Genomic DNA, 24,410 nt, shown 5'->3' on the forward strand with positions numbered 1-24,410 from the left:
ACTCCAGATGTAAGTAAATGAATGAAGGTGGCATCTTAAGGTCAGTCATGCTACTGTGAATGTGGCCTATATTACTAATTTGTGATGTCTTGTGCTCACAGATAAACACTTGTAATGTTTGTAAAGACCATTTTGATCAGATCTGTGGGACTACATTGGTTAGTCCAACTATCTCTGTTTCTCACAACACAGTGAGCAAAGGCAACACCAAACAAAACATTTTATCACAGTGACATTTTTTAAATGCTCTCCTTTTTCCTGGTAAAGCAAAGAAAGTAATTTCTTTGTACCATATATTTTGGACACAAAATTCCCATTATTTTCTTATGAATATTTTATTATAGCTGCTGCATGCTGTTATAATTTTAAAAGAAACCTAGTTTCTGAGCCATAAAATACTTGAAAAATGTTTTTCTCTGACATCAAAGTGAAAGACAAAACACAATTGCAATATAATATGCTCTTCCCCATATGTCTTAGCCTTTTTTTAATTTATCTTTAGGTACATTTCACTGTTTTTCGTATCAAAACAACAAATTAATAATTACAGTGACATGTGAGATGCCTCAAGGCTTATTGTGCCACTTATTTATTTACAGCAGAATAGAAATTGATAGTTTTAGGAGAACATTTCCAGATGTATCACGTTTGCCCTGTCCGTATTTTGACACATTCAGTATTAGTAGTTCTTGCTTCCATAGTCACTCAGAGACAGGTCATTATGCCTTACATTTGAAGTCCTACCTCCTCATTTAAAGTTTATTTTTTCTTGTACTCTTGCACACAGTTGTTACACAGTCCAGCCATGTTTTCCTGTAAATACCACAGAGTAAATATGATAATTACCTTTTATGCAAACACTGGGTATTTTACATCACAACATAACTGCCAAAGAGAGTTGTCTTATGAGAGGACAATATGTTTTTTGTTTTTTTTTAATCAGGCATGGTTATTTAAAATATAAGTTGAATCAGTTACTTTCTTCTTAAGTGTTGGATGTCGATGGCTGTTGCATGTCATTGATTCGCTCCTTGCAGAATGCTGACGCTGCAAGTGGCAGTGAGGCACTCATGGACTACCTTGGGGAGGGAGGGAGAGTGATAGAGAAACACAGAAGGAGCGAAAATAATGCCTTTTCCTACTCAGCGGCAGCCATCGCTTCTGCTGAAATATTTATAAAGATTTGCTGCTTTGGGCTTTTTTCAAAGGCAGAGCAGACCTTCCTCATTTGGGGAGCTGCTAGGAATTTAAAGTGCAGAGAGCTCAAAGTAAAGTCTCCTCTGAAGTATTGTTACCATCGTAAGAGGTTTTCTAGAAAAGATTTCCATAAATTTGATCTATTTTGTATTCTTTCCTCCATCCCCTTTCATTTACCAGGTTAGTCCCTTTGAGACATTTGGCATGTTATTGACAGACATCTGACACAGAGCCATTGATGAATGAGTTTTGAGTAGTTTTTATGTTCCACTCAGATTAATGACACAATTTTACTTTGTGCTCCAAAAAAAAGAAAAAAAAAAGAAAAAAACTTTCTCACTCCTAAATTTTCTCACTCCTAAAACTACAATTTGACTTACCTCTTTGCATCAATGGCTCAAAATATTGTTCACAAATGTAACAACTACAAGCCACATGATTGTACTGCATAATAACTGCATATGTCATTTGTCTTAATGCTTTTATGCATTAATTGTATTATTTGAGATCTACCTTTTAATAAAACCAGATTTTTAACCAAGTTGCATCCTTTATTACACATTTGAAATGTTACTACACTGTAATTCATGAAAAAAATATTATTAGGATTTTGTTTAAAGGGCAGGCGTAGCTGTTAGTGAATCTAATATGTGATATTGTTTATTCAGTTTAGGAAGGGCAAATCTCTACATTTTGTACATGAACTATATGTAAGTTTACCAGTGTTTTCCTTTGTAATTCTACATCTATGGTGTAACTGAATAGCAACTTCAAGCCTATTTTCTTATAAGTCTTCAGTCATGTTGCTTTTTCTTCATTGTGCTATCCAGCAACTTTTTTATGAGACACATTGTAAGCATTCAATTTTGGCCCACATACTCAATACAATGTGTATGTTATGTAATTTAATGGGAGTTTAAGGCTTCTGTGAACCAAATCGGATGTTGCTGAACACTGTTTTGTGCTGTCTGTTCATTGTTTTCAAGCACAGACTTTATTACTCCATGGAATTGAAAATAATTTATGTATTGTAAGAAAAGTTTTCATAGACTTCCAAGAGAGGTGAACAGAGCCCTACTTACTTGCATGTTCAACATTACATATATACATAGAATTTAATTACTTGGTAGCTAATGTTCACAAAATAATGTATAATCCATATTGATCATATGCCTTTAAAAAACTATTAAAATCACCAAATGCAGTAAACATAATTTGAATGAGCTTGGACCAATTTTACTGTAGTTTATATCATTTTAGAGTTTTTAACATACCTTTTAAAAAAGACTGATCATATAATTTAAAAATTAAGCACTTAGGAACTATCTTGTTATCTGACAAATTTAATGCAGAGACAGTGATGGGATATATCACTTCAGTCTGTGACTATTTTTCATATTTAGTTAAACAACTTATATTTGTTCATTTATGAACATTAAACTTTAAAAAGAAAACATTAAGTTCACACCTAAAGATGCAAATCTAAATGTATGTGGGCTTAAATTGCATGACTTAAAATGACTTAAATTAAAATACCAAGATTCCACAAATTTAATGCATTTTTCTTTCTTTCTTCTTCTTTATAGGACACCAAAAACAACAGCACCCATGACTTGTCACGCAGCCCTCAGAGCCTCAGTGACACCGGCTATTCTTCTGATGGCATCTCCAGCTCCCATAGTGAAATCACTGGTCTTATCCAAGAAGAAGAGATGAAGCTGAGTGAAAGGGGTATCAGTGGGCGGGGCTCCCCACCAAGCCCCTCTGAAATCACCAAGCTAGAAAGCTCCATGAGGCCTTTGCTGGAGAAGAGTCTGTCTGAAGAGAAGGTGGACAGAAGGGGGAGGAAGCACAGAGACAGAGACTTGGATGACAGAGGAAAGCAGCGCCCACGCTCCCTGTCAATCCCACCAGATGCATACGACTCTGATGAGGAATTAGAGGATATACTGGAGGAAGAAGAGGATGGAGGAGACTGGGAGGCTAAACGGAAGGAAGCAAAGGAGGAGAAGAAGGAGAAGAAAAAGAAGGAAAAAGAGGCCGACCCAACAGAGATGACAGACGAGGAGTTTATGAGGAGACAAATAATGGAGATGAGTGCTGATGAAGAAAATGAGGAGGAAGAGGAGGAGGAAGAGATGGAGGAGGAGGAAGATGAGGAAGACGAAGGATATGGCTACCAGAAGCCTAAGAAAAGCCACCATAAGCACATCATCTCTGACTCAGGGAAAGAGAAGAGACGTCTTCAGCACCACTCCAGCAGTTTTGAGGAGGAAACTAAGAGCTCTACAGATGTTTATAAAGGCTCGGTGGAGGAGGGTGAGGAAGATGTGATGGCATCACAAGGAGGCCTGAGGCGCTTTAAAACCATTGAACTCAATAACACCAACAGCTACAGCCGAGACATGGAGCTGAGCAGCGAAAACGACTTGAGCCTTGATCGGGAACCAGAGCTAGAGATGGAGAGCCTGACAGGATCTCCTGAGGAGCGTTCTCGGGGTGACTACTCCTCTACTCTGCCGGCCACTTCATCCTCATATGGCTCAGGCCAGTCTCCTACATCCATCTCATCAATGGAGGAGGACAGCGACAGTAGCCCCAGCAGGAGGCAAAGGCTGGAAGAGGCCAAGCAGCAGAGGAAAGCACGCCACCGCTCCCATGGCCCTCTCCTTCCTACCATTGAAGACTCCTCTGAAGAGGACGAGCTGAGAGAGGAGGAGGAACTTCTGAGAGAGCAGGAGAAGATGAGGGAGGTGGAACAACAGAGAATACGGAGCACAGCACGAAAAACCAAAAGGGATAAGGAGGAGCTGAGAGCTCAGAGGCGCAGAGAAAGATCCAAGACACCACCTAGCAATCTCTCGCCTATAGAAGATGCTTCTCCGACAGAAGAGTTGAGACAAGCAGCAGAAATGGAAGAGCTTCATCGCTCTTCTGCTTCTGAATATTCCCCTCAAAGTCTGGACTCTGAGGCTGAGGGATACGAGTCCAAACTTTACAAATCAGGCAGCGAGTACAACCTGCCTACCTTTATGTCTCTCTACTCACCAGTGGAGAAATCATCAAGTACAACAACCACCACAGCACCGTCTTCAACTTCCAAACCACTAAAGAGTGCTGAGGAGGTTTACGAGGAGATGATGAGGAAGGCAGAGATGCTTCAAAAGCAACAGAAACAGCAGCAGCAACAGCAGCAACATGGAAGGCATGGGCAGTACTACGAGGAGGACATTAATGGACAAGGTTATGATGATGAGTATGAATATGAACAAGATCAAACAGGATATGAAAATGAGGCAGTAGAGACAGAAACAGATATTTATGAGGAGATCCGACAAACATCTCAGAACATCACTAAGATGCAGCAGGCCACTGATGAGCAAGTAGAGATTGAGATTGAGAGCTCCTATCCGGACAAACAACTCCTCGACACAGGCTCAGCTTTTGCTAAGCTACTGGAGCAAAGTAATGCCCTTCTAACACCAGGGACTAGCCCCACTCAGATCTCAGCTCCTGTCTCCTTTGCTGAGACCGGAGGAAGGATTCCTGATGTCCGAGTAACACAGCACTTCTCTGCAAAGGATGTACACAAAGACAGGATCAAAAGCCAAGCAGGAAAGAATGGAATAACTCCAACAGTGGCTGCCACCACTATTGCAGCTTATGGAGTTTATGCCAGAGATGCAGTGACTATTTCTCAGACTAGTTCAAGCCACACAATGACATCTACTCAGTCTGGTATATATGGCCGACACACAGGAAGTGCTGCCACGTCCTCAGCTACAGTCTCAAGTGTGTGCAGCAAGATTGCTGAAATCACTCAGGCCTACAGTCAAAGAGAAGTGATAACCAGAAGGGTAGGGGACACCAGGGGTGTCCAAGTGCGAGACAGTTCAACATCTTCTACTGAGAGAATAATTGAGCCCCGTTCTCCCAAGTATACTACTTATTACAGGAGCACCAGTCCTCCTCTTTCTCCATCACCACCTCCACAGAGTCCCACCCGTTCCCCTTCCAGAAGGAACACAGCTGAGTTCTCTACACAGACTTTCAGTTCAGCATTGCGGATGGAGTCTGGCTCTGGACCTCCATCTCCAGTGATGGCTCAGGGAACCCAAACGTCACATCGAGCGGTTTCCCCACGGCTCTATAGACAGCAATCTTCCCAGGATGCCCCATACTCCCCACCACCAAGCCCAGCTAGGCCAATGACAGTCAACACTGCTACTTCTCCCCTGTCTTCACCTACCCGATTTAGCCGCCAATCAACATTTGACACTTACTCCCCATGTGGCAGCCCTCCAGACACACCACCTTATCAACAGTCTCCAACACACAGCTTCTACCGAACACAAAGGGTGGAGAAGGTAAATGTGGGAACAAGTATGGTGACCACAGCCAGCACTTACACCAGAGGGTCTATGTCAATGGATAACATCTCCCTCTGTCGAATATCTACAGTCCCAGGCACTTCTAGGGTAGAGCAGGGCCATATGATCCATGGTGGAAGTGTTGTGGACCTCAGAACAGCCACCAAACCAGCTCCTATTATCATGACTGACCAGGGAATGGATCTGACCTCCTTAGCCACCGAGAGCAGGAAATACCACGGTGGATCAGAGGGCAGCAGACATTCAACGATTGTACAGCCACTGATTATGAACTTGAACACCCAGGAGACCACCACACCAACCACTGTGAGTGTCACTGTGGCTGCTTCCATGTTCATGACCCAGCCCAAACAGCCAACAGTTTATGGTGATCCCCATCAAAACCGAGTGGATCTGGGTCAGGGCATGGGTTCGGCCGTGTGTCTATCCCAGAACAAACCACCAATTTCACCTCCAGTTGACCCATCAATACCAAAAATTGATGCCAAACTAGAAGACCTCAGTGTCCAACAGAAAGAGCTACAAAAACAACAAGAGAAGCTCCAAAAGCAACAGGAGCTCCTTGAACAGCAGTTGCAGCAGCACCATCAAATGCAACACCAGCAGCAACAGGCGTCTGCCTTGGCCAGGTATAACATTACCGGCCAGATCCCACCTTTGCTGAAAAAAGATCTGCTTGTCAGCCAGACTAGCACTGCCTCAGCTGTGGTCAGTGCAGTATCACCTATTAACCCTGAGATGTATGGCACTGGTCCCATTGAGCTGAAAGGGAAGCCCAGTCCTCCTGGTTTGATGTCAGGAGTTAAATCACCACATAGCATGGTAGTACAGATGGATGGAGGACCAGAGCAGGCCAGGGCAGTGACTCAGCTGGTGAAGGTAGAAGAGGGACAGGATGCTATGGATCTGACAGGAGGTCAAATTAAACCTGACAACCAGCCAGCTTGCTGCGATGTTGTTTACCGACTTCCGTTTGGAGGAAGCTGTGTCGGTGGTTCTGAGAAAGAGGGCGTAAGGCCTCCATCTGCCCCACCCCTCACCTACGAGTCTGACCATGAAAGACAACCTGGAGGTTACCATGAGTATCCAATGGATGCACGCAAGGCCTACACATTACCTTTCCCTGGTAGGCTCCAGCCTTCGATGTCTGATACAAACCTGGCTGAAGCTGGGCTACACTACCATTCTAAACTAGAACCACACATCCAAGCCTCAGGAGAGCTTGCCATAGATATGACTGCTATGAAACAGGGCTACGGAGGATATATGGGAATGCAGTATGGCTCCTATACAGATTTACGGCATGGAGGAGACATCACGGCCCAAACGCTGCCTATAAGAAGATATAATTCCTTGTCTAACATCAGTTCAGATTATGGCTACTCTGCTCGTGACATTGCTAGCTTCCAAGAAGCTAACTTGGCTCAGTACAGTGCTACAACTGCCAGGGAGATCAGCCGCATGTGTGCAGCGCTCAATTCCATTGATCGGTATGGAAGCAACCCAGATTTGATGCAGTATGGTAGTTTGGGGAGAGGAACCGGGTCTGGGGCCTCCAGACTTGCAGCAGGCCTCAGCATGAGACAAAATCTCCTCTTCGGACTAGATGGGAAGCCAATCTCCCACAGTCAAGCACTAACCAACCTTATCAATGCCAGACAGGCCAGTCTCAGAGCCATGTATCCTGCTGCTATTAGGTCCTCTGATGGGATGATCTACTCCACAATTCAGACCCCCATTGCTTCTACACTTCCCATCACTACCCAGCCTGCTTCTGTTCTTCGCCCACTACTGAGGGGGGTCTATAGGCCATACCCCTCAGCCAACATGACACCTGTGCCCCTAGCCAGTCTTAGCAGACTGCCAATGAGCCCCAGAATGCCCCTAGCTGGACAAGCTCCAGTTCGTTACCCAGCACCGGGTCTTCTTCAAACAACGTCAGCCACTGCCACTACTGCTGGTGCGCCAACTACTTCAGTACCAGTAGGTGCCCCAGTGTCTGTTTCCATTACAACTCCTAGCACTACAGTCCAGGATGAACCAGTTTACCTTGGTAAAGGTGCCACAATGACCTCAACGGCAGTGGTCACCTCAGTACAAGGAGTTGTCATACCAACGGAACCACAGCAACAGCCAATAAACTTGTCCCAGGCACACCTAAACAGTCAACAACAGCAGCAACAGATAACGACAGCGCAGCAGCCACAACAGCCTCCTCCAGCAGCCCATGCCTACCCACCCTCAGCTCCTTCACACACTCAAGGCTATGCCCAACCTCCAGTGGGGCCCTCTGCCCCAAGCAGTGGCTTACCCATTCCAGGGGGGCTTCCTCCCTTCCCTCCACCAGGTGCCATACACAAAGAGGGTGAAACCGAGGCAGAGAGGCTGCACCGGCAGCAGGAGCAGCTCCTGCAGATGGAGAGGGAGCGCGTAGAGCTGGAGAAACTCCGGCAACTGCGCCTGCAAGAGGAGCTGGAACGGGAGAGGATAGAGCTGAAGCTGCACAGGGAGAAGGAGCAGATGCTGGTGCAGAGAGAGTTGCAGGAGCTGCAGAACATCAAGGAACAGGTAGAGGGAGAAACGGGAGGCGGAATGGAGAGTCTTGTGTGGTGTTTTGTGGTTGTTGGTTTTGCTTTGGATATTGGTTTGTGTTTGTTTTTGTGGTTGTGTCATCTGTGGTGTATCTTATTGAGTTATTATCTTTTCATATTATTTAAATTGGGTTCTTTCAATGTCACGTCTTTGGTGTGCAGTGTCTTTACCAGTGAATAGACCTGCTCTGCAAGATAAAGTAAATAATTCCCAGAAGTAATCCAGAAAACTAACAAATTCTATTTAAACTGTACAGTATATGCATGTATTTCAATGCATGTCTGCTATCAGTTTCTTTAAAAAAAATGTACTGTACTCTGACATTTTCTGTTGAAGATTATTGGCTAGAGAAACCTTTAAATATCCCTTCAGAAGATGTTGTTAAAATCCTGTCATTGTTAGAGAACATGTTATTTCATGTAATGGTTGATGGCTTTTTTGTTGAAAGAAATGTTCGATGCATCCAGCCTACATTACAAAAATATAGTTCTAAAGTCTGCATGCTGTGTTGTTCACTTTACTGGACGTTTCCTGAAGTGTGCATGAACATGCTTGTAGTATTTATGTGTGATAGAACCTAATGATGCTCAGATTTTGTTTGTAAAGTGGTTTCATGTTCCATTTGTTGATCTGATTTATATTCAGAAGAAAATGGAAAGTGGTTTCATATTCCATTTGTTGGTCTGATTTATATTCAAAAGACAAATGGATCTCATTATGTTGTTAACATTTAAAAATCAATAGCAACACATTTGAATATATTGCTTTTCTCAGCTCCTTATAGTCTTGTGAAGATGTTTGAACAGTTAACAGAAGGGCTAACATGACAATTTTCTTCTTTTTTGATAGAACAAGCAGTTGAAAATCTTTCAAGTTAACTCTGTTAAACAGGTGTGGAAGCCTTCCTTAATGAGAATGAACTAGAGATGGAATGTTTAATATGCATCTCATAACTTACCGTACAAGCAAAAACCCTAACTCCTTATTTGCACTGGCCTGCCATTTATGCAACGAAGAAAATGCATTAAATATTTTCTTATGAGCATTGTATGACTGGCAAACAGCAATGACCAGTACATGCTGCACTTCATTTATGTTGCGCTTCCATTCTTGGTTTTTGCAATTTATAGAAGTTTGACTAGTTTGGAACCATTTTCAAAACTAATCCATCGGCACAAGAATAACTCCATGTCACATTCAGTCTCAGGAGTCTTGTGATTTGGTTTGCATTTTTGAAAATTGATCATCTTTTATGCAACCAGAGATGCCAAAAGTCAACAATCTTGTTTTCTTCTGTCTTTACTATCTTTCTGTCTCTCTTTCTCTCATTTTTCATCTTGTCTTTTTTCCATCATTTTTCTTCTTTGATCATTCCCTCCCTTCTCAATCGATCCACTCTCATCTTGTGCCACACTTCTCCATAATTTTTCTGTCCTGTCCTCTCTCTGTTTTTGCCGACTTGTACTTCTTTCTGTTCCCCTTCCTGCCTAAATTTTTTCAGGTTCTACAGCAGCAGCAGCAAGAGCGCGAGAAACAGCTTGTTCTCCAGAGGGAGCAGCTGGCTCAGCAGAAGTCCCAGCTAGACCAGATCCAGTCATTACAGAACCAGCTCCAGCAGCAGCTTGTAGAGCAGAGGAGACAGAAAACAGCAGTTCACAGCCAACAGGTGAGTGGAGTGAGGAACACTGGCATATGGCTTTTAAGTGATGTGACATACAGTTGTCGTCTAGCACTGATGGTGAAGGCTGCAGGTTCTGGTCAAAAATGGCAGAAAATGATTTGGTGAAGAGAATTAAAAAATACAGAGAAAACATGTCACAAGAAGCTTTAATTTTCAGCCTGCCTGAGAGATTTGTTATTTCCTACTTGATACTTCTACTTAATTTACAGTATATTTTCTAAAGCATGGCTGATGTTAACCGGTTCATTAAGCCATTGATAGTTAATCTGACAACTCATGAATTAACTGGGCTGAAAGAAAATTTTGCATCCATAAAAATAAGTTATTTTCTGTTTCCTGTACTTAGATATGCTATGTGCTCTGCTCGTCTAAAATGAAAAGAAAACCAAATTTTTAAAATGGTGAAAAGTTATCGAAGGACCTGTAAAAGACAGTGACATCTTTAGTTAGATAATGTTGACAAAACGCTGGCTAACTAGCTAATGATTCTGGCTAGCTAGTCAGCTAGAGTTTTGCCAACATGTAACTGAAGATGTGACGACAAAGCTATGTCACTGTAACAGGTTTTCCAGCAACATCTTACATCTTCAAAATGTGGCGTTCTTGCACGAAATTCTGTGCACACAGGGTGTATAATGTGTTTTCTAAATCTAATCAATTTAACTGTTAACTGAATTGACCTCTCAAGCTACAGCTAATAATGTTTGCATATATTTCTGCACTCAGACAATCTTTGGAGGACCTCTATGATTGTGATATGAACAGGGTTGAGGGGTTACTTTAAAGTATTGCAAATATTACAATATTAAAGTAATATAACTTGATTACTTCCCATTATTTTTGGATTACCTCAATACCAAACATGAATGTTTAGCCTAATAGAATCTTTTATTTTTGTTGTTAGTTTTAGTAATTGTTTGTCCAGCTATTCCTTCCTTTGTTTATATGCATTAATAGCGGTAATGCATATTTAAATCTACTTTGTTAAGTATGCTATTCACACTCAATCTTCAAGTAAGCATTCAGAAACTTATTCTAGGGCTTGAGTTTTTATCCACACATCATCCTGAGCACCAGCATCACCACCTACGGTCCCAAAATATTTTTCAGTAGTAGCAGTTTTAACAGTATTATTCACAGGTTAACTCACTGAATTTCTGTGCAAATAACGTTAGCAGTTGGTCTTACCAGTAAATGTATCTTTATATTAGATGAAGAGTCCTTAGATGATGGCAGAAGTTTCACCGCTGAAAAACAAAACTTGTACTGAACTGTGACATTGCTACTCTCTTCTGATTTAAAGACAAAATAATGGAAACATTTTCACAGAGTGAAAGCATTTTTTCACTGGAGGCCATGATACTAAATTGCCAACTGTAAGATTAGCTGGTTTCACTGAGAGCAGAGTGGGATTGTGAGACTCATGAGGTGTTGTAAGGTGCACGCACAAATTTAAAAATGCATATTAAAATTGTAATCCTACTAATAATCCCTTTTTTTTTTTTACTAAATCTATCTGTAGTCTGATAACATATTTTCCTGTCACTGCATAAAGATAAAGTTACGTATTTTTCTATCCTAATTACATAATCCTGTTACATGTAATTTGTTACTCCAAAAACTGGATATGAAATGGGATAGCAAAGCCTTCACAGTCTCAGTTGAATCAAAGATGGATGAATTGCTAAAACTATCAACAACTAAGAAGCCCTAGAACAATCCTTTTTTTTTTTGTTTGTTTGTTTGTTTTCAGATGGATGTGAATGGACAGCCCGTGCACCCCTACACTGACTCTCAGATGGGCTCCCGTTCCCTCCCCAACTCTTCCTCAGAGATGTGTCTGAGGAGCCAGGAGGAGCACATGGAAACCAGGAACAATATGAGGAAACACAGCTCCATGACCAGGCTGAGCAGGGACAGCTTGGACGGCGACGGCGTGGTGTTTTACGGCTCCCCCCGCAGGATCGTGGACAGTTGTGTGCAGACAGATGATGAGGACGGGGAGGAGAGGTACTGCAGAGATCTGTGTGTGTTGGTGGATGGAGTGAGTGAGTGGACAGATACAGTGGGTGGAGGTGGTGTAGATGTTTGTAGATGAGTGTGTGTGTAGGTGGGTGGATGTGTGTTTGTGCGTGTGCTTATTAGATTTCCTTGATAGTCCTATTTACCTCACGTCTTTCTGTAGTCAAAAACAACAAGACACAAGCTGGGATGTAGATGCAGGGTTTATGAATATTTTATAAACAGTTTCTCACAGAATAAATATGTCATTTTTGTTAGATTATCAAAGGCAAAAAACATTGTGTAACACACAAAAGGTGATACTATATCCAGTATTGGTAAATGTTCAAACTCAGTAGAACTTGTTAGAACTTTATAATACAGCATGCCAATTGCAGTTTATTGTTCTTGTTTATAGATAAGGTCATACCATGACTACCCAAAAATGTTCCTCAGTGTATCAGATTGTTACCCTGTTTTCCCACACCCCTTGTTTTGTTAGAGTAACAATATTACTGTACCTCACAATCGACCCTTCCTAAGTCCCACCGTTTTCTCTCTGTGCTTCAATAAAAGTTGAGCATGCTTGTTTCCTGTACTTAGATATGTTATGTGTTAGGCATGTCTGTGTTGGAAAGACAACCAAATTTTGTAGATGGTTAAAACATGTTGGTGGGGAACCTATAAAAGATGTTTATATATTCTATATATTCACATCTCTGTGTATTCACATCTTAGGTCAGTCAATAGTAGCAAAATGCTAACTAACTTGCTACCTAAAGATTGATGTAGATTAGCTTGCAGGTTAATCTATGTCAGTCTTTAGCTAGCTAGTTATATCTTATAGCTGATGAGCAAAAATGGGCGGGACTTGCAAAGAGTCAGTAAGCTACAAAATCACAAAAAGAAGTCACAGTTGACCCTTCCTAAGTCACATTACTGTTGCGTGTTTCCTGTAGATTATTTAGATATGCTGTGCTAGGCTTGTCTTTGTTGAAAAGAAAACAAAATCTTAAGTTAGCTAATGTTAGCAAAACTCCAGAAAAATAGTTAACTAATCTAGATCAATCTTTAGCTAGCTAGTTAGCTAGAATTTTTCTAACATTAGCTAACTGAAGATGTGACTATGTATTGCTTTTACAGGTCCCTCCACAACATCCCTTAACCACTTTCAAAATTTGATCTTCTTTCCACCATAAATGAGCCTAGCACATAGCATATCTAAGGAAACAGAAAAAAAGAAAGTTGACTGAGGTTCTACGGGGTACCAAGCTTGTTCAGCTGTTATTGGAGCACATAGCAAAAAGACGATGGACTTAGGGCCACATAACAGTTCTAAATATTGTTGTACAAATTGGTGTAATGTCATTTGCATGCCATAATTTATAGCACCATTGTTTCTTTTCTAATAGTTTTCTTATTTTCTTCTGTCCATCACCAGGTACATGATGCGTCATCGCACCAGAAGGCGTGGTCGCAGTGTTGACTGCTCTGTCCAGACAGATGATGATGAGGACAAGGCTGAGACAGAGCAGCCAGTCCGACGGAGACGTTCCCGTTTCTCCCGGCACTCTGAGTCCAGTGCCACTGGCAGCAGCACTGCCGCCTCGACCACCGCAGCTACTGACACCAAAACCGACACTTCCAAGATGGTGTCCTCCAGTATCGCCATCCAGACCATCAGGGAAATGTCTTGCCAGACAGAAGTGGAGCACCTAGGACGAGTCTCCCCAGCAATCCATGTGACAGTCCCAGACCCAAATAAAGTAGAGATTGTGCACTACATCTCCGGACCTGAGCGGACCCAAAAAGGACAGTCTCTAGCATGCCAGACTGACCCAGAAGCCCAGTCACAGGGTGTTGTAGCCCCTCAGCTCAGTGTGCCAACCACAGTCAGTCCATACTCTTCCTCTACCAGTACTGGAACACAACAATCTGGTTCTGTCGACCTTCTGACCCAGCAGCGCCAGCAGCAGCATATTGCAGCAAACGCAGCCAAGTTTGAGCGACGCCGCCCCGACCCGCTCGACATCAACTACCAGCCTCACAACCACCTGCACAACGAGTCCATCTCCAGCATCATCCGGCAGCAGCAGACGGCCCCTAAATCCCCACAAGTCCTCTACTCTCCTGTCTCCCCGGTGTCCCCTCACCGCCTGCTGGAGACTTCTCTGTCCAGTGAGAGGCTAAACAAGGCCCATGTCACACCTCAACAGAAGTCCTACACCGCCGAGTCCCCCCAGAGACACCCCTCTGTGCCCCGACCCATCAAGAGCACCCAGAGGTCCATGTCCGATCCAAAGCCCCTCAGCCCCACCACAGACGAACACACTAAGGCCAGGCTGTCCCTCTATCAACAGCAAGCACTCCAGAGCCAGGTAAAGTCACTCAAACCATGCTGGCACACGCATTGGCACACATTACAAGAAAAATGACAAATTATACGTGAAACTGTTGCAGAGAAAAGTCTAGATGAGATAGTTACACAGTGGAGTACAGCAGAGGTCAGTTTGTGTCATGTTTGCTATTGTTTATTACAACCACAGGCCACAAAAATGGGGTAAAATTTCATGTCAATATAATTGGACAAAATTTTGCTTCATGCAGCATGTGGGAAGGCAACATCTTTTGGACTACACACTATACTCTTATCTACCTGGGCAGGTATTTTCACTGTAAGCCTTCCCAATGTATAAACAAAACATTGAATAGAAGTTACCAAGCTGTATGTAACATACAGGTGAGATCCAGTGCCAAACATCAATTATGATTCAGTTATAGCTACAGTAGCTGTGGTCTACTGCAAAGCTACTGTGGTGAACTGTAGCTGCAACAAAAAGCTAAAATAGCCTCTCGAGTACGTCGGTGGATACCGGGTTTCACAGGCCTTAATACTTATATATTTATATTTCATTGATTTTTGGTAGACCTAGTAATACCTTGTCAATGATTTAAACCCACACTATTATGACCTAATACACAAGAAAGAAAGAGTTCAGGTCAACAACAAAAAAGATGTACAACTGTCATCATCACAATGATACACAAACACATTTTGGTAGTGCAGCTTGGCATTTTCATGGAATTTATCCATTCCCCCAACATAGTTGTAGTGCTGTCGCAGCCCATCAGAACAATGCTCAACCACTTTTTGGATATATTTGCAGTTTGCATAATCCATCGTTTTAAGAATTCACTCAAGCATAAAAACATGCAAGTCAATAAAAAATTGAATGGTCAAAGTAATCATATTGACATTTAATTAATAAGACTGTGGACTGACTGCCTTTGCTTGTGTGGTCAGTTTTATGTCAGTTAACTTGCCACTGTAGGAGCAGTGGTTAAATGACCTGAAACACCAACCACAATTTAAGCATATACGTGCATGCATATATCATAGGTTCATGCTAATACTAGTAATGCGGGCCAATGCCACAGTTCCTGGGAGATAATTCATCTCCAGGGCTTCACGCTAACCCATTTGACAAAACACTGAACAAAATAAACTATATACATTTAATAAGCTAATGTAAATTGACCATCAAGAGAATAAAAAAATTCTCATGTAACATTTTAAAAAGTTCTCACAGTCATTATCTTTGCTCTAGTCAATAGTTTGACTCACTTTTATGTTGTTCAGTGGCATCAAAACCTGCCAAAGGCATTAATACTGAATAGCCTCTATGTAACTTTGATTGAAACCATTGCTTTCATTTCACATTGCCCCTGTTTTTATGTAGTGAGTGCTATAAATATTTTATTTGAATGCTATGATGACTAATTCCCTTTGTTCTGGATTTTTCAGATGTTACTATTGTTTTGTTTTCTACATCCTTTAGGGTGTACAGACTTTATTAAGTCCACCCCATCCCCAATTTGAAACAAGTGATTTCTAGGGCTTACTTTTATGAAAGAATAGCTGCCATGAGTTTCCATGAGGCAGTGTGGGCCTTTATTATAGGAACCTCTAGTGATGTACAAACTCAATTTGGTTTCTAAACTTCGTGATTAATGTTTCTGTCTGTAAATTGTACTTACTTCAGTAAATATCTCTTTTTAACTGTGATTTGGGCATCAATAAAATGATTTATTCGTTTATGGCACCAGAGACAAAAGGGTCATAATTCTGTGCATTAATAACTAGTTGAATGTTAAAATACTTACAAAACAGGGGAAATAAATTTTCAAAATGAAACCTGGTGTAAACTGTTCTCACTGTGAACATATTTCTGAGTGAAAGGCTTCATTTCTTCAGACCAATTAACAAAGATCACAATACCTGGAGAAATGAATACATGTTAATACTGATCTTAATTTATAGAGCTCATTGTGGAAATCTAAGATACAAAGTTCCTTAGACAAGGCAGCAAATTAAAATCAACCCATTTTAAAATCAAATATAAAAACCTAGTCAATGGGGAACTTTTAGATAACAAAAGACAAAAGCTGGGCCTGAATGAATAACCAATTCCAGTAATATGAAAGTCTTCTTAAGTAATAAAAGACAATTTTTAAAGCTTTTTTTAATTAGTCAAATTTCTGATAAAAGCACATATGTTTTGACAACAGATTTAAAAGGTGATAGTCAGCCAGCCTTATTTCCTCAGGCGAGCGAAAGAGCCTTTCAGGAATGAATCAGATTTTTCAAACATTCTCTGTTACCTAACTGTTGTGTGATGGAGAGGTTAAACAACATGCATTTGATTTGATTCACCCTCTTTAAATATCATCCAGTTATTCAGGGATAATCACTGTATTGTCAAATCACTGCCGTTCACAATGCCAAGTGTTTGTAGCATATGGCAAGATTAACAAAACAAAGCAGATGTGCCTGTGAAAAGACTAAAAGGATTTTTAAAATTTATTTTCCTCTGAATGGTCCACCTTCTCTCATCAATACTGACTCACAGTAGTTTTTATGATTGTGTTTTGTATAGATTTTTCGCGCTGTACAGTATTTTCTCTGCTTATCTTTTGAGGTGTTGGGAATATGTTTTAGCTTCCCACATACTAAGATTATATGATTAATACGTCCCCGCAGGGATTGTTTTTTTTATGTTGCTGCCCTCACACAGATTGACACGATAAATATCACATGACACATGGTTTGATCTATTTACAAATTAAAAATGCAGTGAACATGTTTGATAGGGGAAGAGAAGATTCAGTATTTACACATACAAAAAAAAAAACCCACAAAAAACAAACACTGACCAAGTCGTTCTGATATTCATATGTCATTTGTGACAGGAAAATATTGACTCATCTGAACAAGATACAATTTCTTGGCTGATTTTGATGAGAGAAGCCCACACATATCCAGTATTTTATTAGTTCCATATTGTGCAGTTAAGATATACAGCTAAAATTAAATAAATACAGCAATCCACAATCCATAACTGAAGGGAGATTAATGCTGCGTTCCATTCAAACTCAGTGGTTAGAATTTCCCACTTGAAATTTCCAACTTCTGATCTCAAAGTGTTCCAGGTGCATAAGGAAAAAAGTAAACAAATGGCAGAGCCTACCATGACAAAGCGATTTTCATGGCATGTGTTGATGGATTTGCCCCGAGTTCACAAGTAGGAACTCTGACTAACTTTGAGTGGTGTATTTTTTGAAGTAGGAGTTTGGAAAGTTGTCTGGAATGCAGCGTTGGTCCTTGGCGATTACGTTCCCAAGTTTAACTAAGCTTTTTTATTCATACAAATGCTGTAGTTCAATTATTTTGTTGCTCCACAATACATTCTTAGCACAAAGTAACTGCAACAGGGTTTGTTTTGAACTTTTCAGATGATCTGCAGTCAATACAGCCTTAAATAATAATTGGTCTGCTCATTCCCATGCATCCATAAAAACAAATTTGAAAGGTTAGCATTAAATGTAGTAGAATGATTAACAACCTGCACCACAATTGTCACTAATTTGAATGTTTTTGTATGTCCTCTAACACAAGCTCCACTCTTGTTTCCTGTTGTCCTCGTCTCTGTGTCTATATGTGTCTCCTTTGTCTCCCTTGTATATCCCTGTCGTTGCGTCTTCCCTTGTTTCTTCTGTTCCTTGACCTTTTTCTCTTTTTGAGTTTTCCTCCCTCCTCTTCCTCCTGTTCTATTCATCTGTTGTGCCCATCGTCTGTCCTCCCAACTCCTTCATGCCTTTCCTCCCGCTGTAATCTCTATCCACGAATCTCCCTCTGCCACCTTTCCTTTCTTATCTACCACTTTCTCCTTTTCTCGTTTTATTTTTACCTTACCTGTTCATCCCTTTTTTCCCCTACTCATTCCCCTCTACTCTATTTTCCCTTCCCCATTCTTCCTCTTTCTCTCTCTTCATCCTTCACTCTCTTTTATCTTGTCTCTGTCCTTACTCATTTGCCTACTTTGTCTCTTACCCTTCCCTTTCCCACCTCCAATCCCTCACCATGTAACTTGCTCATGTCCTATCCCACTGATCACTCTCTACACTCCCCGGTTCTTCTGTTTTACCTCTCCAATCCCTTTCTTTCCATGTATCTTTGTCTCCCCATATTCTCCTTCTCTCCCATCCCTCCCTCCATCTCTCTCTCTCTCTCTCCAGCTGGCAGCCCTACAGCAGAGCTCGCTGCTCCGTAAGGTCAAGCGAACCCTGCCCAGCCCTCCTCCAGACGAGACTACCACATCAGCTCACCTGCCCATGATGACACCCGCCCTCCAACAGGTCTACCTGCCCTCCGTGCCCAGCCTCAAGCCCAGCTCCAGGTCTGGCCTGGCTGCCAAAGCCAGCCTCCTCAAAGACCTCACCCACGAACTGAAGGCCGTGGAGCAAGAATCAACCAAGCTGAGGAAGCAGCAAGCTGAACTGGAGGAGGAGGAGAAAGAGATTGATGCTAAACTGAGATACTTAGAGCTGGGGATCCATCAAAGGAAAGAGACATTGGTCAAGGAGAGGGAGAGGCGGGATATTGCATACCTGAGGTGTATGGGGGACACTAGGGACTACATGTCTGATAGTGAGTTGAATAACTTGCGTTTAGCAGCTGCAGCTGCATCACATGAGACCAATGGGCTTCTTTCAACAAGGCCAAGCACCGCCCCTCTCAGCCAGTTCACCAGCGATCTCAATACAGCGACCCAGTATCCTCCCACCTCATCCTTCCTCTCCTGTCAGTACCCCCAGAGCCAACCGGCAGCACCAACTCAGCAATCGAGTCTGCCGTATCAGTCCTCAACATTCAACCAGCCTCCCTATCCAACAGTGTCTCAGTCTCAGGCACTGCCACAGCCCACAGCCCTCCAGAGCCATGTCCCCCCTCCTGGACCTTCCTACCAGTCTCAAACCTCCTACCCTTCCCATTCCTACCCCCAGTCTCAGCCCCCATACCCCCAGACAGACATGGGGTTACCAGCTGCACCTCAGCCTCAGCCCCAGCCAGGGCATACAGGTTTTGGGCCTGCACCTCCTGGTCAGCCCCCATACCCCACCCACAGCTCACCATATCCCAGCGCTGTGTCCTCCTATGCCAGTCAATCCACTCCATACCCTGGGCAGCCGCAAGCTGATATCCTGACAGTCCACCCAGGACGACCACGGCAGACTTCGCTTGCCGATCTGGAGCACAAGATGCCCACCAACTATGAGACAATCAGTAACCCCACAGTCGTGGTCACTACCACGGCCCAGGATGCCACCTATTCCAGTGCAGCCCCCTCTTATGGTCAGTACACTGGATCGACAACCATGGCCAGCTCCTATGGGCCCTATGGCTCAGCACCAGTGTCCAGCAGCTACGGTGGGTACTCTACCATGCCACCCAGCACTTATGGCCAATATACTTCAACCTCAGCTAGTTCATATGGCCAGTACACAACAACCACTGCTAATACTTATGGCTACACCACCACCACAGCCAGCTCTTACGGACAGTACACTTCTACAGTTTCTAATGCCTATGGCCACTCTGTAGACAGTCCGTCCACCTACAGCACTGCAGATGGGATGTATGGGGCTCCTGGCTTAGAGCAGAACATCCCAAGGAACTACATGATGATTGACGACGTAAGTGAGCTGACGGCAAAAGACGGGCTGGGCACGACGACAGGGGACATGATGCATCATGGCGGCAGTGGGCGTTACCCGGGCGACATCCACGGCCACAGCAGCACCATTGGCAGCACGACGCGTGGGGGAACTGGCAGCTCGTACGGCAGGGCACCTGAAGAGGAAGCAGCGATGCAGGAAGAGCTGTACGACCACCATGGCAGGGGTAAGAGCAGCTACAGGCACGGACCTCTAGGGGGCAGCAGCAGCAGCGTGAGCTCTAGCATGGGTGGGGGATCCTCCTATTACTATGACTACGACTACAAACACAGCAGCATCCGCTCCGGGGTACAGAAACCTTCGTCGTCCTCCAGAAGCCTTCTGGCTCCTGCTGTCATGTCCACCAAGCGCAGCAAGCACAGAAAACTGGGAAGCATGGAGCAAAAAATCTCCAAGTTTTCCCCCATTGAGGAGGCTCGGGATGTGGAGGCAGACCTGGCCTCCTATTCCTCAGCGACAGGTGGGGCTTACCCATCCGCTCACATTCGAGGGCGCCAGCTGATCGAGGATTACGGCTTTAAGAGGAGTGCTTATGAAGCCGGCAGTGGCACTACCACTCATGGTAGTCGATACTACGGTTCAATGATGGAGGAGGACGATCGGATTTATTATACCTCCACCGGCCGCTCCCGCTCCACCGGCTACGGCATGGACAAGATCTCATCCAGGGACTACCCTGGGTATCGCAGCCGATCCTATGAGAGGGACGACCGCTCCTACCGATCTGGCTACAGCCGGGGGCGCCATCCAACCCGGCAGTACTCTGAGGAGGAGAGTCCGCTCAGTCCCCTGGGGAGGTTCATGGGTTCTGGGCGATCATCGAGCTTAGGTCCCGACCCGTACGACAGTCGCAGCAGTAGATATCATTACTATTATGGCCAGTATGGTTCCAGCCACTCACTGCCAGATGTGCAAGACCACATACGGGACCTTCCCCGGACGCATGTCTACAAATCGGATGATACATACATTATAGACGATTATCATTGTGCTGTGTCAGACAGCGAAGGTAATTGTGGGAGCTGAATGCCCACACAGTCTCACTACCTACTACTGCCCCCACCGTTTATCTAAACGTCCCCCACCCACCCAGAGGCTAGGCTTAGCAAAGAAAAAGAGAAAGAAAAAGAGAGACAGAGATAGCCGTTGCATGCTGATGTTTTCTTCTTCTTGAGAGTCACTTGGAGCTCTCTTATCAGTGGACTGCTGTCTGTCTGTCTGCCTGCCTGTCCGTCCGTCCTTCCGCCTGTTCGTCCAGTCGTCTGTCTGTCCAATACTCGCATGGTTCTTCGGCGTGGTCGTTTTCTTCGTTCGCTACACTCTGATTCACTTGAAAGGTCTTCTTTGCACGACACAGATGCATTGTTTTTTTCTTTACAGGGTTTTATCTTTATGTCTTCGGTATTGATGTTTTGTTTACATGTTTTGATTTATGAATTTTTTTGTCTACACTGCAAAACAGTCCCTCATAATCAGTTCTATATTTAAACCTGATCATTCCAAAAAAACTTTCAGTATTATTTCCTCACTGAAAGAATATTAAAAAATGACATTAAATGTATGTTTGTGCAGCATAAATTTTCTTTAATGTCACTTGGCTTTGAAGCCGACACATTTGGGTGCAAAAACAACTGCCAGTGTGGACAGTTTTGCAGTGTTTGCTCTATCCTGTTTATATTGTCTTGTAATGTGTGAAGGCGACGTGAAGTGTTCTGCATGGATGTAAGACTTTTATTTTTATTTTCTGCCTTTCTTTCTGTGTCTCCTCCCCTCTATTCTTTTCTTTTGCATGCGGTTGGTCTTCTTCTTCCTGCCTCCTTCCTTCTCTCAGCCTGCATGCCGCTGTCTCCAAACGACATGGAGATTGACTGTGATCTGCTCTCGGTTTCCAAAGCCTACCATCTGGGCCAAGAAGAAACCGACTGGTTTGAGAAGCCACGATCCAGTTCTCGACACTACCACTCATCTGGGAGGAGTCGGCACGGTGTCAAACACACCTACCATGATTACGATGAGCCTCCTGAGGAGGACCTGTGGCCCCAGGATGAGTACGGCCACGGGCGACACTCCTCATCCCGTGACCACCGGCACCATGGCAGCTCTAGCCGACATTCATCCTCGTCACGTCATTCAGATGAGCCAAGGTCCTCAAGGTCATCTAAGGGGCACCCCAAAGACCCGTCAATGCGCCATGACCCTTCAGGACGATCCTCATCTTCAGGAAGGCGTGGTGACTCAAGGTCTGGAGGGTACCACTCTTCGGACTACTCCCGGGATCCATCTGGGCACCATCACGGCCAGCGATCCTCCAGACAGGGAGACCCACACCGCTCCTCACGCAGCAAGTCCCAGCAGCCCGTAGACATGCAGGGACAACCAACAGGTACATACAGAGCAAAGTCATTTTTAATTGATTTTGCATCTCTTTAACTAATTTGAAATGGTATAAGGTATGAAGTCACTGTAAAGATACATCATTCAAAAGCCATTTGCTCATTCAGTTTTATGACTAGAACAATGTTAGAGGTCATTCAGATTCTGCCCAGTGTAGGAAGTCTGGAAGCCATCCAGAAATATACAAATTATATGTGTGTAATCTGATAGAATACTTGTCTCAAGTTGTAAAGTGGTAAAAATGTACTGCTTTGTGCATTCAAAATGTACATTTTATCTGACAGACTATTTACATGTATCTGAGTAAAAGTTAAATTTTTAATTTTTAGTAGAAGTAAAGTCAATTTTATTCATATAGCCCAATATCACACGCAACAAATTTGCCTTAAGGGGCCTTACAATCTGTATAGCATACAACACACTCCATCCTTAAACCCTTGAATTGGATAAATCACTTTAAAAGGGAGGAAAAAATGTCAGGAGGGGTTCCCTCTTCCAAGGTGGACGTGCAATAGTAAAATTTCATTATAGCCAACCATTATTCTAAAAATATAGATAAGTTGTAAACATATGTGGTTAATAATTGATCAGGGAAGGCGTCACAGCAGACCTGAGCAACACAACTTCCTCTCCACCACGATGAAATGGAAAGAAGACAGACTACACAAACACACAAGAGGCAAAGCTCAACCACACCATTCAGACTGATGGGATAATGGAAGCAAACACACAGAGGGAGAGAGAGACAAGACTAACATGCACATTGTGGAGGGAGAGAGCCAAGAAGGAAGGCTGAATCTCCTGGAGGATAACAATCCAGATCTTGGCGCACTGAAGCCTGAGAGAAAAGAATGGACAAGAAAAAATAGGGAGAGAGAAGGAGGAAAGAGGCATATAGCTTGGATGTTCATATGTTTGTGGGACAACGAACAGAATAAGAAAGATGCAGTGGTTTTCAGAAAGGTTGGAAACATGGCTAGGTTTTATAGATTTGAGACTGACACCAACATACTGGAAGAATAATGGTATAGGTACAAGATCTGTAATCAAAGAAAAAAGCAACTAAATGAAAGTTAAGGTATAAAAATGAGTTTTAAGTTCGGGTTTAAAGTCTTGACAGTGTCTGATGTCAACAGGGAGGTTTTTCCAGAAGAAGGGGCCATGACAGCAAAAGAACTATTCTGAGGGCAGGGAGCACAGGATCAAATATAAGGTTGAAGGAGATCAAACAAATATGAAAGGGCAATTCCAATTTTGTAGAAGCACCTTGGGGTCTGATCTGACATGGATAGAGAGCCAATGAAGGGAAGCTGAAATTGGTGTAATATGGTCAGTTTTTTTTAAGTTAACTTTAAAGACTTTTAGTGCTGGCACATGTCAGATCTTCCAATAAAATGTTAACAATAATCAAATGTAGATGAAACAAAGATGTGAATTAGGATCGCTGCATCATCCTAGGACAGAAAAGACCAGATTTTAGCTATGCTGTGTAGGTAAAAAAAAAGCCAGGCTGGTTGTTTCTTACAAAGCTGATCAAAAGAAAAGAAAGCATCAAACAGAATACCAAGGTCCATGGCTGTAAACTTCGGGAAATCAAACAATTATAAAGTCAAATTAAAAAAAATTTCTCAGTTAAGGAGAAGTAAAATTTAAGATTAATATTACCTTCATAATTTGGTAATGATCGTTTGCCTTACAGGCACATACATCTGATTATCATCAGCGCAGAGGAGGAAATTAAGTTGATGAAAGCATATAATTTGGTCAGTTGATGAAATATAAAGAAAGAAATGCAGAAGGCCAAGAATAGAGCCCTGAGGTATTAAAAGACTGTTGTCTATTATAAAAAGAAAAACATATTGTTTTATTTCAGATAAATAAGACTTTAATCACCCCAGAGCAAGTAAGTACAGTTTCAGTTGAGTGAAGGCCCTGACTGAAAAGGAACAAAAAGATGGTAGTTAATTATGCAAGTCAAAAGTTTCTCGTATTTTTGAAAAGAACAGAAGCTTAGAGATTGGTTGCTAATTATTCAGAGACCCTAGATTATGGTGTTTTAAGTAATTAAGTCTTTTTTT

General features: G+C 42.8%; 1 protein-coding gene across 4 annotated transcripts in view; it reads left to right on the forward strand.

Moving 5' to 3' along the window:
* Window positions 1-24,410, forward strand: part of bsna (bassoon presynaptic cytomatrix protein a) — a 197,605-nt gene that overhangs the window by 150,762 nt on the left and 22,433 nt on the right. For 2 of the 4 annotated variants that reach the window (XM_084721612.1, XM_084721613.1), the window contains exons 5-10: window positions 2,784-8,156; window positions 9,682-9,846; window positions 11,615-11,871; window positions 13,304-14,240; window positions 18,439-20,947; window positions 21,833-22,321. In XM_084721612.1, the coding sequence (XP_084577738.1) occupies window positions 2,784-8,156; window positions 9,682-9,846; window positions 11,615-11,871; window positions 13,304-14,240; window positions 18,439-20,947; window positions 21,833-22,321 (9,730 nt within the window). Of the gene's footprint in view, window positions 1-2,783; window positions 8,157-9,681; window positions 9,847-11,614; window positions 11,872-13,303; window positions 14,241-18,438; window positions 20,948-21,769; window positions 22,322-24,410 lie in introns of all 4 variants that reach the window. The other 2 variants (XM_084721614.1, XM_084721615.1) reach the window with 2 other exon arrangements.

Source organism: Lutjanus erythropterus, chromosome 6 (genome assembly GCF_056507025.1).
Source record: "Lutjanus erythropterus isolate fLutEry1 chromosome 6, fLutEry1.hap2, whole genome shotgun sequence".
Lineage (NCBI taxonomy): Eukaryota > Metazoa > Chordata > Actinopteri > Lutjaniformes > Lutjanidae > Lutjanus > Lutjanus erythropterus.